The sequence below is a fragment of the Globicephala melas genome, chromosome 17 (genome assembly GCF_963455315.2).
Source record: "Globicephala melas chromosome 17, mGloMel1.2, whole genome shotgun sequence".
NCBI classification, from domain to species: Eukaryota; Metazoa; Chordata; class Mammalia; order Artiodactyla; family Delphinidae; genus Globicephala; species Globicephala melas.
The window spans coordinates 79,227,210-79,240,673 of NC_083330.1; the positions used below are offsets into that span (position 1 = coordinate 79,227,210).

At 57.2% G+C, this 13,464-nt stretch overlaps 1 protein-coding gene across 10 annotated transcripts in view; it reads right to left on the reverse strand.

Moving 5' to 3' along the window:
• The window catches only part of PLEC (plectin), a 57,502-nt gene extending 44,104 nt beyond the window's left edge, over nt 1-13,398 (reverse strand). For 4 of the 10 annotated variants that reach the window (XM_070044003.1, XM_070044001.1, XM_070044002.1 and 1 more), the window contains exons 1-2: nt 13,270-13,398; nt 11,821-12,019 (exon numbers count right to left, since the gene is read on the reverse strand). In XM_070044003.1, the coding sequence (XP_069900104.1) occupies nt 11,821-12,013 (193 nt within the window). In that variant the 5' untranslated portion in view covers nt 12,014-12,019; nt 13,270-13,398. The other 6 variants (XM_030875982.2, XM_060286899.1, XM_060286898.1 and 3 more) reach the window with 4 other exon arrangements.
• Between the last annotated feature and the right edge of the window lie 66 nt (nt 13,399-13,464).

Below are 13,464 nucleotides of genomic sequence, written 5' to 3' on the forward strand. Positions count from 1 at the left end.
AAGAGAAGCCACTGCAATGAGAAGCTCTTGCACAGCAACAAAGAGTAGCCCCAACCAGAGAAAGCCCGATCACAGCAACGAAGACCCAACGCAGCCAAAAATAAATAAATGAATAAATAAATTAATTAATTTTTAAAAAAGTGACACCTCGCCTGCACCATCCGACCCCACACCTGGGAGGTCTCCCGCTGCACCCCTGCCTCCGCCCTACCTCAGGGCGCTGGCTGCCATCCTTGGCTCTCACACACACACTGCGTTCTTAGGTCTGATAGACATTTTCATTGGCCTGGTTTCCACCAGTTCACTAATGCAATCCAGAAATTCTGGGTTTCTGGATTTTTACCAATCTGATAGGTGAAAACACGGCACCCTGGTGTAGCTAGAGCTTAAATTTTGCATACTACTTGACCCAGAAATTCTATTTCTAACAATAGCCATAGACACACAATGATCCAGCCACAAAGCTCTTCTATGTAGCAGTTTACAATACCAAAAAACCGCACAAAACTAAACAAAACTAAACCTAATGTTCCATGGGAAGAGATTAAATAGGATATGATTACCATATAAAAGAATATTATATTATAAATTAATGTCATAGAAAGATGTACTTGTAACATTAAGTAAAAAGAAGTTACACGTACCTAAAATACTTCATAATATTAAATTATAAAGTTATAAATAAATTAAATTATACTATAAAATACTGTGCACATTATTTTTTGTTGTTGTTTTTGTTTTTGCGGTACACGGGCCTCTCACTGTTGTGGCCTCTCCCGCTGCGGAGCACAGGCTCCGGACGCGCAGGCTCAGCGGCCATCGCTCACGGGCCCAGCGGCTCTGCGGCATGCGGGCTCCTCCCAGACCGGGGCACATACCCGCGTCCCCGGCATCGGCAGACGGTCTCCCAACCATTGCGCCACCAGGGAAGCCCTGTGCACATTTTTTTTAAACAAGCATAGGGACTTCCCTGGTGGTGGAGTGGTTAAGACTCCATGCTCCCAGTGCAGGGGGCTAGGGTTCAATCCCTGGTCAGGGAACTAGATCCCATATGCATGCCGCAACTAAGAGTTCACATGCCACAACTAAGGAGCCTGAGTGCCACAACTAAGGAGCTGACAAGCGACAACTATGGAGCCGGCAAGCCACAACTAAGGAGTCCTCCTGCTGCAACTAAGGAGCCGTCGAGCTACAACCAAAGAGCTGGCAAGCTGCAACTAAGGAGCCAGTGAGCCACAACTAAGGAGCCCACATGCCACAACTAAGGAGCCCGCCTGCCGCAACTAAGACCCAGTGCATCCTAAATAAATATTTTTTTTAATTAAAAAAAATCAAACAACAAGCATAAAACAAAAAGATGTGGAGGTTTTACAAAACACCAATCAACCATTGCAGCAGGGCAGCTTGAAGGGAAAGCACTGAACGGTGGCCCCTGGAAGATATGTTCACATCTAAATCCCTGGGACCCGTGACTGTGGCCTTATTGGGAAATAGGGTCTTTGCAGATGTGATTAAGTTAAGGATGTCACGATGAGATCACCCTGGATTATCTGGGTGGGACCTAAATCTAATGACAAGTGTCCTCATAACAGACAGAAGAGAGATACACAGAGGAGAAGCCATGTGAAGATGGGGCAGAGACTGGAATGGTGCAGCCACAAACCGAGGAACACCAACAGCCACCAGAAGCTGGAAGGGGCAGGAAGGGTCTTCTCTAGAGCCGTCACAGAAACTACAGCCATGCCAACACCTTGATTTTGGCCTCTGGCCTCCAGAAGTATGAGAGAATAAACTTCTGTTGTTTTAGACCACCTGTTTGTGGTCATTTGTTACAGCAGACACAGGAAACTAATGAAGACATTTTTACCAGGAGTGACAAATATTTAAAAGCATGGCACTGGTTTTGGAATTGGGTAATGGACAGAGGCTGGAGAATTTTGAGGAGCATGATAGAAAAAGCCTAGATTGCCTTGAACAGGCTGTTGGAAGAAATATGGATGTTAAAGATGCTGCTGGTGATGACTTAGAAGGAAATGAGGCACATACTGCCAGAAGCTGGAGGAAAGGTGATCGCGATTAAACAGTGCAAAAAATGTGGCTGAACTGTGTTCCGCTGTTGGGTGGAAAGCAGAACTTATAAGTGATGAACTTGGATCTTTAGCTGAGGAGATTTCAAAGCAAAGTGTGGAAGGTGTGACCTGGTTTTAACCTGTTCCTTACGGTAAAGTGCAGGAGGAAAGACGTAAACTGTGGAAGGAACTGTTAAGCAAAAAAAGAACCAGCACTGGTGATTGGGAAACTCAAGGCCTGTTCAGACTGCAGAAGATGCTAATGTGGGGAGACTCACTGTTAGGAGAGAGAGACAAGGATGCAACTGGACAATCTTCCTCTGAAGAGATTTGATCTCTGACTCACAGATGCATTCAAACCTCGCAGCACAAGCTGGGGATAGAGAGGGTCATTCAGGAAAGCTCTGTGGAGAAGCCTCTAACCTGATGGCACAGATCTCTGTGTCATACATGGGAGACCCACAAGGTGTATAAGAATGTTGTATCAGCAGAAACACTGCCAGCTTGGATGCAAGAGGATAGAGACAGAATGAAAGGAAGGAAAGCTGTTGGAATTCTGGGATACTACAGGCAGGAAATGGGGTGACAGAGCTACTCAGCTTCAAACATATGCTGCCCGGCAAGAAAAAGGAAAAATGACTTCAAGGGCACAGCTTTGGGCCCAGAGGGTGGAGCCATGGGCACAGAGGCAGAGGCCGGCAGAGCTGAACGTGTACAGAGCAAAGCATCAAGCCACAGAGGAGTATTCTCAGGCCTTCAAACCTATTGAACTTGCCCTGCTGGATTTCAAACTTGCTTGGGACTCCTTTATTCTTTTCTCTTTGTTACCCCTTTATTCTTTTCTCTTTCTCCCTTTGAGAAAGGGGATGTCTACTCTATGCCTGTCCCACCAATGTATTTTGGAAGTATACAACATGTGTTCTAGTTTCACAGGTCCACAAATGGAGAGCAAGTGGGCACCTGCCTCCCATCACCTGAGAAGGGGTTCCTGACTCCCCCTCCACCCAGCCACCATCACCTGGGGCCACCACCAGATGACCCAGCCCAAGGCCCCTCTTAGGTCCCAGACCTCACCACCCACAGCCCCTGCAGGCAGCCACAGCACCAGCTCTCCCAGCCCTGCATCTCCCTGTCCAGTGTGAGCCTGCTTCTGGCCACTGCCCTTGGCCCCACGCCGGGCGGGGGCGCCTGGCCTCCCACCTGCATCAGCCCTCTCCAGCCTCATTGCATCTGTTCCCAAGGTGCCCAGATCCTGCTGCCAACCCCTGCCCTGCTGCCGGCTCCCCTCAGGTCTCACTGGGGAAACGGAGGCCAGGAGGCAACATCGCCCACACCTTCCCATCCCCACGCCTTCCCTCCCCCACGCCTTCCCCTCCCCCACGCCTTCCCCTCCCCCACGCCTTCCCTCCCCCACGCCTTCCCATCCCCCACGCCTTCCCATCCCCACACCTGTAGAAGCCTCTACCCCTTCTGAACCACAGGGCCCTGGGTGGCAAGGGGCTGTCACACCCACCCCCAGCATGTGCGGTTGGGCAAATGAGAAGGGTCACACAGCACTCGGGCCACCCAGGCCCCTGCCAGCCAGTGTTCTGCCCAGGCTGCATTCTGCTGACAGCTCGGCCTCCGGGTCACTGCCCCGTCCTGGATGGCGGTCTCCCTCTCACATACTGCCGGACCCCTCACCGTCTCCACCTCCCTTCTCACTTCCTACACACCCCTTGGCACCCCCAATCTGACCACGCCCCCAAACAGGTCTCCCTAAGGTCCCGATATCCCTTATGACCACGCCAGGCGCTCTAAGGGCAGCCGGCTCCTGGCTCATCGCTCCTTCCCTTTCACTGGGCTGTCCAGACCACCCCCTGGGGAAGGCTCCCCCTCTGCCTCAGGCTTTCCCCCCCCCCCCCGCACCGCGAGGGCCCCAAGCACAGTGCCCAGCCTGGTCCCCCAGCAACTCGAGTCTTCACATGGTGCCCGGCTCAACCAACGATCATCTCAGTTTATTTGCCCCCAAGCTAATCTCCTGTTCTTCCACCGCCCCTGCTGCAGAGGCACCACTCCACCCCCCCCCCCGCTGCTCCCCACCCCCACCTCCATTCCCACTCTATGGCAGCCCAGTCTGGGGTCTGGGTTTCTGCAGGGGTCCAGCTCGGGGTCCACTTTCCCTCCCATTCACCTGCTCATTTTCAAACCACATTAAGGAGGTGCAACAGGACACAGACCTTGCCCTCGGGAAGCTGAGTTAGGCGGGAGAAAAGATATTTAAAATCCTCTTTGTTGGGCTTCCCTGGTGGCACAGTGGTTAAGAATCTGCCTGCCAATGCAGGGAACACGGGTTCGAGCCCTGGTCCGGGAAGATCCCACATGCTGCGCAGCAACTAAGCCTGTGCACCACAACTACTGAGCCTGCGCTCTAGAGCCCACGAGCCACAACTACTGAGCCCATGCGCCGCAACTACTGAAGCCTGCGCACCTAGAGCCCGCGCTCCGCAACAAGAGAAGCCACCGCAATGAGAAGCCCGCGCACCGCAATGAAGAGTAGCCCCCATTCGCCGCAACTAGAGAAAGCCCGCGTGCAGCAATGAAGACCCAATGCAGCTATAAATAAATAAATAAATTTATTTTAAAAAATGTAACAAACTGAAAGAAAAATTAGAAACACTGATAACACACAAGGAAGTTAACAGTCATAATAAATAAAGAACTCTTATAATTCAAAACAAAACACCTTACAGAGAAATGAACAATGCTTTTCAATACAAAGAGTGAATAACTATGAAATGATGATCACTTAGTCAAAGAATGCAACTTAAAACAAATTAGAATTTTCTCATCCATCAATTGGCAAGGGATTGGAACTAGTCTGCCTTGTATCTGCTGGCTCATCTACGCCAGAGGACAATTTAGAAATACAATCATTTTTAACGATAAGCCCACATGTTCATGTAAAGGGACCAGATAAGCAAGCAGAGATACTTCCATGCAATGGAACACATAGTACCCATTAAAAAGCATGATGGTGCCAAGACCATTCAATGGGGAAAGAATAATCTTTTCAACAAATGGTTCAGGAACAACTGGATATCCTCGTGCAAAAGAGTAAAGTTGGGGTAATTATGTGGCGGTCCAGTGGTTAGGACTAAGCACTCTCACTGCTGGGGGTCCCGGGTTCGATCCCTGGTTGGGGAACTAAGACCCAGCAAGCCTCAAGGCACAGTTTAAAAAAAAAAGAATAAAGTTGGACCCCTACCTCATACCATACTCAAAAATTAATTCAAAATAGATCAAAGACCTAAATGTAACAGCTAAAACTATAAAACTCTTGGAAGAAAATATTGCCATAAATCTTCATGACTTTGAAATAGGCAACAGTGCTTAGATATGACACTAAAAGCACAAGCAACCAAGAAAGAAATAGGTAAATCGAACTCACCATTAAAATCCTTTGTGTTCCAAAGGACACCATCAAAAAAATAAAAAGCCAACCCACAGAATCAGAAAATATTTTTGCAAACCATATCTATCTGATAAGGGACTTATATCTAGAATACATGAAGAACACTTACAACTCAATAATAAAAAGCTAAAAACCCAATTTAAAAATGGACAAAGCCTCTGGATAGACATTTCTGGAAAGAAGATATAGAAATAACCAATATGCAAAAGAAAAGGTGCTCAACAACATTAGTGATCAGGAAATGCAAATCCAAATCAAGAGAAACCACTTCACACCCACTAGGACTAAATGCCTGTAATCAAAAAGGCAGATAATAAGTGCTGGCGAGGATGTGAAGAGATTGGAAGCTTCATACACTGCTCATGAGATCGTAGAATGGTGTAGTTGCTGTGGAAAGCAATCTGACAGTTCTTCAAACAGTTAAATATAGAATTATCACATGTTCCAGCAATTCCACTCCTTGGTATATATCCAAGAGAGATGAAAACATACATCCACACAAAAACTGGCCCACTGTTCATAGCAGCACATTCATAATAGCCAAAAGGTGGAAACAACACGAATAGCCATCAACCTAACCAGAGAGAAACAAAATGCAGGTTATCCATACCATGGAACGTTATTCCATGAAATGGAATGAAGAACCAGTACACACTGTGACACGGATAAAACGTTACGCTACGTGAAAGAAGCCAGGCACAAAATTGTATGATTCCATTTATATGAAATATCCAGTATAGGCAAATCCATAGGGACCTAAAGTAGACCAGCGTTTGCCAGGGGCTGGGAATGGAAATGCTCTGAAATGGGTTGTGCTGACCGTTTCACAAGTCTATTAATACACTAAAAACCACTGAATTCTTTCCCTCCCTCCCTCTCCTTCCCTCTCTCTCTCTCTCTCACACACACACACTATGGTCACCCCAGCCAGCGAGACTAGGGGCCCAAGGTGTGACTTTGACCTTTTTTCTTCATATACTTCCACAATGCTTGTTTGTTTGTTTCTAGCACATTTTGCTTTTTTAAATTTTTTTAGTATTTACTTCTTTATTTGCCTGCATTGGGTCTTAGTTGAGGCATGCGGGGTCTCCAGTTGCGGCATGCGAACTCTTAGCTGCAGCATGTGGGATCTAGTTCCCTGACCAGGGATCGAACCTGGGCCCCCTGCACTGGGAGCACAGAGTCCTAGCCACTGGACCATCAGGGAAGTCCCAGCACGTTTTGCTTTTGACCATAAACACAGACCAAAAGCCCAACTGCCAGCCTCTGATCCTGCCAGCTGAGCTCTGGCCGCCAAGGATGACACCCCATGCTCTCACCCACTCACCCATGCAAGCACCCTGCAAGTGCTGGCTGAGGGCCTGGGGCTGGTGCCAGGGACACAGATAACCAAGCTCTGAGTCCAGGATGGGAGACGGTGGGACACGTGAGGAGGACATCAGGCGCAATGGCACCAGGCAGGCCCAGGGCCTGATAGGGAGGTGGGGCAACCCTTCCAGCTGAGTCTTAAAGAAAGCACGTGCCCTGCAGATGCGCTGACACTCCCCACCCCCGTCCGCCTCTCCAGCCCCACCTTCTCTAGACCAACGCAGGCCTTCCAGGTGGGTGCCTCCTGCAGGCTCCCTACCCCAGCCCTGCCTGGAGCACCTGCCCCCCCAAACCCCCACCCCACCAACATTCCTCCCCTCTGCCCTCCCCTCTCTACACCCACTGCCCCTCCCCACCCCCATCCACACTGACTCTGCTCCCAGCCCTGATGACACAACCTTGAAGTCTACACACACCGACCAGACACTCCCGCTGGCGCTCCCCACGCCCTGGCCTGTACTTCATGCCCTGTCCGCCTGGACAGGCCTTTGGCTCTGCGTGCAAAGAGCTCGGAAGCTTGGGGGGCTCCTTCCCCACACACCCTTCCCCCGCACCTGAACTCTCGCCCCCACCCCCAGCCCTGCCCGTGCACGGGGACCACAGGCCCCCCTGGGCTCCCCCGGGCGCCCCGCCTCCGGAACTGTCGCAGGCCAGGCTCTGCAGACCCCAGCCAGCCCACAGGGAGCTCTCCAACCACAGGCCCAGGCGGCCTCAGCCCCGCAGGAATTTGTCCTGGAGCGAAGGCAGGGAGGATGGGGAGGGGCAAGCGGTTCCGGCAGACAGGAAGTGGAGATTGTTCTGGAAGGAGCAGGGCCCAGTGGGGAGGACTGGGGATTTCCACAGGGAGAGCTGGGGAGTGACACCTCCACTTCTGTGGGGTGGGGGGACATAAAGGTGAGGGGCGAAGAAGCTGGGTTTTGGAGGCAGATGGGCAAGTGCATCTCACGAGCGTGAGCAGGGCAAAGGTGGGGCTGGGGGCGAGTGCAGGTGCAGGGAAGAGGCCAGGAGGCAGAAGCCAGGCCCCTTCGTGGGCCCAGCAGTGGGCCAGGGGTCCCCGAGGGCAGAGCCTGCTAGTGCTTGCGGCGCCCCCCCAGCCCCCAGCAGTCACCCAATGGCGGAGGAATCAGGGGCTTCGCTCTGCTCCCTCACTAGGGGCGGCCTCCTCTCTGGGGCAGGATGGGCCAGGGCCTCAGGCCTCCAGGAGGCCCAAGGGGCTCACAGGATCAGGCCGTGGCCCAGAGCCTGGCCGCTTCTGCTCCTCTAGGCCACTCCTGGGCCTTGGCAGTGGCCCCGGCCCAGCCACAGGCACAGCCCCGCCCCCCCATTCCCTTGCCTCAAGCCAGGAGGGGAGGTGACTCGGGGTACCCCAGAAGGCTCCCCTCCCCTCGGCCCCGCTCGGCCGTCCCCGGCTCCTATGCTCCCACTTCGCCACTCTCACCCGCCCTCGGGCCAGTGCCACACGCTAGGGGGGCTTCACCGTGGAGGTGGCCAGTCCACTTTGGGCACATGGCCCAGCACCCGCAGGCAGGAACCAGGCGAGCCCGGGAGGGGGCACGGGCCACGGCAGCCCGGTGTGCCCTCACAGCCACCCTGGAAGCCCACAGGGTCCTCAGGACTCACTCCTGAGAGATGGGCTGGCATCCCGGGAGCAGAGGGACACAGCTCCTCAGGCTGGGATGCTTTAGCTTGATGCCCTGACGGCCTCTGGAACCACACACGGCCCTGCGACGTTATGTGACCGAGGAAGATGCTGGAACAAAGCACTAGTCATTCTGTGTAAGTGTCCCCACTTTCACTAGAGTGGCCAGTTCATAAACAGTTTTGTCCTGGGGTTTGCCAGGAGAGCTGTGGCCCAGTGGGCAGCTGCTTCCTTGCCCTGGACCTGTCCAGATGGACCCTCCCAGGCCAGGCCAGCCCTCCAGAGGCATACCCTCCCTCCCTGCAGGTGCGGCGGTCAGGCTCAGGAGCCCACTGTCACGAGTGTCTCTACCGGGCCCCAGCGAACTGGTCACAGAGGCAACGGATCGGCGACCACAGTGCTGACAAGAAGCTGACAAGAAGCACACAGCACATCCACCGCCCTGGACCCAGGAAAGCTGTGAGTGGAGGACTGCCTGGCGGAGGCGAGCCCTGGGCCCCGTGAAACCTCCCCTGCTTGCCTGGGTGAGGTCAGTGGATGGACAGCGGCTGCCCAGGCTCCAGGCAAGGTCCCAGCAGGACCTCTCTCCCTGAACTGCCCTTGGGGGCAGAGCCAGCATAACCAGCCATGTGGAGCTGGGACCTGCTCTGGGTCAGCTCTGTCCAGGGCCCCACCTCGACCCTCTCTAAGCCTCTGCGGGCCAGGAGCCAGGGCTGTGTCCATGCCTGCTCAGAGCCCAGCGCCCCAGGCAGCTGGGCTGTGGGCAGCTGACAGCAGTAAGGCCTGGGCAGGTCCAGAGGTCTGAGGGGGTGTGCAGCAGGGCCAGGGGGGTCTGCCAAAGGCACAGAGTAGCTCCTCTGAAGAGCAGGAGGGGGCCGCCCTAACTTCCCCAGCCCACAGCTGCTCCCCAGGGAACAGTAGAAGGGCGTAACAGGAGTCCCTGCCGAGGCGGGTGGTGGCCTAGGTGCTCACCAGCTAGGGAAGGTGAGGAAAGGCAGCAACTATGCGACCCACACTGCCAGGCAGTGGCAGCCACCCGCACCCCTGGGGGAAGCACCTAGCTGAGAGGCAGAGGACAGCTCTGCCTTGAACCACGTGTCTGCTGTGCACAGACTCCGGACACAGGACATTGGCTGGGGCGGGGCGGGGCGGCCCACCCCAGCGGGGCGGCCCACCCCACCCACCCCACCCACGCTGCACGATGCCTATTAAGGACATGACTATGGGGCTCCGCCGAGCGCGCTGCCTCTTCCTCGGGCGCCGGCGGCCGCGCGGGTCGAGCGAGGCTGGCGGCGGGGGGCGGGGCTGGGCTCCGATCGGGACGACTACCGCGGACGAGGTGTCAGAGGCCGGACTGTCCGGCCGGAGGACCTGTCAGGGCCGGCCAGACGGCAGGCAGCCCGCAGGGGGGGCGGGGGCGCCGTACCTTTGTACTTCTCCCGCACCTCCTCGTAGGCCTGGATGAAGTCCTGCTCGTCGGGCGGCGGACGAGGCGGCAGCAGGGCAGCCATGCCGGCGGCAGGCGCGGGACACAGCGGAGCGCTGCGGCGCAGAGCGAGCCTCCTGCCCCCGGCGGCCACTCGGTCCCTGCGGCCGCGCGCGCCGCTTAAAGGGGCCGCCCCCGCCCCGCCCCGCACCCAGGATGCCCCACGGGCGGGCGGGGCCCGGGGGAGAGGCGGCAGCGCGCCCGGGCGCCTCCCGGCGTCGGCTCGGCAGCCGCAGCGGAGCGGGCTGGGAGGCTACGAGTCTGCGTCCCGCGCCCGTCCCGGCGGGCGCACACCCCCTCCCCGCCCCCGCCCCCCCCCAGTCGCCGGCCTGCCGACAGCCCGAATTCTCCGCACCCGGCGCTGCAGGGGCACCCTCCGTCCCCAGCCGCGAGCTCTCCACCACCCTGCCAGACCCAGCGACCTCACCTGGCCGCCCCCCCCCCCACCTTCTGCTCCAACCGCCGCTACCTAGGATCCTTCTATTGCAACCTGGGAGGTGGAGTGGGTATCTTCAACATGAAACCCTTACACACAAAAACTTAACTACGAATAAAAGGACTGAAATAGGGAATTTACAGAAGAAAAAATGATTGGTTAAAAAAAAAAGACAAATTCTTTGCCACTCATCAGATTGGCAATCCCCCATCTCCCAGTGTTGAGAAATGCCCTCTCCAGAATGCCCCCGGCAGTGTTCCTCTAACTGGAAATGCCACAAACACTGTGGCCAGAAGCCCCACTTCCAGGGCTCAGGGCTAAGAGGGTCGCCAGGCGTACACAAAGAGCGCCCGCAGGGCCTGCTAGTGAAGAGGGTCCAGGGCTGCGAGAGGACATTCAGGGTTCACTTTCACGTGAGTGAAAAAGAACCTCGTCCTTTAACATCCGGATGTGACATGTGAAAAGGACTGGCGGTCCCGTGCCATGTCCACACCGGCTCCCGGGGGTGGGGCAGACGGTGAGGTTTCCCTTCACGCTGTCCCGCTCCCCTGCGTCCCCACAAGCTCTTGCTTGTGCTTCCACCCACAGAGTTCCTTGCTGCCCCCGCCACCATCCTCGCCCAGCACTGGGCTTCCAGGCCTCTTCCCACGCACCTCGGTCCACCCTCCCAGTCTCCTGCAGGGTCAGCCCATCCCCCAGACCCTCATCATCATTCTGTCCTAGCCAACGGGACAGGGTCAGTAGTCCACAGACTGATCCAGAGACCCTCAGCTGGCTCCTCCCTTCCCAGCACGCCCTGCCCAATAGCCTCAAGCCCTAGGTCACCTACTTCCCAAAGGGAGGAGCCACTGTCCAGCTGCCAGCCCGACACTGTCAGGGGCCTTGCACTGGGCCTTCCCCATCCTCCCCGCAAGAATGGCAGCTACTAGAGGGCAAGGCCGGACCCTGGCTCAGGGAGGGGCTGGGGCTCTCGCCAACCAGGTGGCCCCTCCTGTCCTGCTCCTATATGCTTCTACCCACCCCACCCCCATGGTGGCAGCCAAGACCAGGGGCCTCGAAGGCGGCTTTGCCGCAGGATCTCAAGAAAGTGTCATCATCACATCTGGGCACTGGACCCTTGTCCTGAGACCAATGATGGTGCCAGCTCAGCAAGCTCAACCTCAGGCCTCATGCAGCTGACCGGGTGGAGCCAGCAGGTGGCGCTGTGCTGTCTGCAACCACCTGGGACAGGAGAGGCCCCTCTCTGACCCGCAGATCACCCTCACGTCTCTCATCCCAGTCCTATACCTGCACAGAGCACACAGCACGTGCTCAGTCAACAAGCAAATGTTTATGAATTGGACAGACGAAGCTTTTCAGCGTCGTTACCTGCAATGCGGATGACTGCCCGCTCGGCAGGGTCCAAGACACTCCCATTCCCCCCAGGGCCACCTCCGCTTAGCCGGCTCCGCTGTGTTTTCTCCAGGTTCCAGGGCAGTGTGTCCCCAGGGCTGGGCGAGCCACTGCCTCCGTTGGAGCCATCCTCAACCACTGCCCGAACCTCGTGGTCCTCGCCCGACATGGCCTCCTGGAGAGGGAGCGGGGGGGAGGGGGTGTCACACCACTGTGTATGGGGGGGATACTGCATACCGACCACCACATTTTTAACCTAAACATGGACCCCACCCCATCCACCCTGTCATCTGGACACTGACACCCACACCGCTCCTATGTCCCGCTTCATCTACATACTGAACCCCGACCCTCTCAACCCAGACACGGACAACTCTTTGCAGCCATCCACAGCTGGCCTCACCTGCTCCAGCTCATTCCTCCGATACCCACACGGAGACCCCCCCCCCCAGACATTGACCTCACTCCCTCCAGTCTATCACTGGGACACTGATACCCCCCACCCCCCAACATTCACTGCCACTCTCTTCTCTTAGTCACCCAAACACTGACCCCTCCACGCTGTCACCCAGGGGTTCACCCAATCAGAGGACAGATCCCCCCTCCACCCCGTCACTCGGACACTGGCCTCTGATCCCTCCATCCCAAACCTGGACCCCATCTCCTCTACTCCTCGACTCAGCAAGCAAGCCAGGCCATGAGGAAGCACTGGCTGCTGCCCCTCCCCTCCCAGACCCCGCACCTCGCACACTGGCTCTACCTCCAAGCTGTCTGAGCCAATAGCGCTCCCCGTCGCCTTACCCCAGCCCAGCCCCCGCGCAGTCCCACCTCGGTCTCCGCAGTGAACGCCTATAAATAGCCAGAGCCGCATCAGCGTGGGCCGCGGGAGCTGTGCTGCCGCAAGGCTGGGTGGGAGCCCGGGCTGCCCCTCCAGCAGCCCGCCCTGCGCGGAGCTGCCGCGGGGCACCCACACCCGCGCGTGCACGCCCCTCAGCTCCCGGGCCCCACAAGCGCTGCCGTGCAGGAGGTGAATGCGGCTCTGTCCCGGCGGGGCCGGGCTGGCGCGGGGGCACAATGTGGGCTCTGTGCCTCCGCCCCTAGGCTAAGGGCTGGGGAGGAGACGGCGGGCACCGAGCTGGGGGCCACCCTGCCCCGCCCCCTACAGCCCGTCCGCAAGGCGCCTCCGCTCCAGCCCCCCGCCCGGCGCCCCACCGCCAGCCGCACCACCCCAGCCGCCTTTCCTGCCCACACCCCGGGCACCGCCCGCCCAGTTCCGCAGTCTCCGCGCGCGGAGGTGGCGTCCTCCCGAGGGAGGATGGGCAGCGACGCAGCCTCTGGTTCCGCGATTCCTGCGGAGGGAGAGCCCCTACCCCACCCCGCGGCTCCCGCCCGCCGCGCGCCTCTCTGTCCCGGCCCCGGTCTTACGTGCCCGGTGGCTCAGCTCCGCTGGGCTCGGCCAGTGCGGCCGGACGGCTGCTGCCGGGAGAGCTGCGCAGGCTGCGCGGGCGGGGCGAGCCCGGAGCCCCGCCCCGGCCGCGAACCGAGCGCCGCCCGTGCGGCCCCTGCGTCCGAGTGCGCGCGGGGCCTGAGCGCGAGCGCGGCTTCTCCTGGGTACCGTCC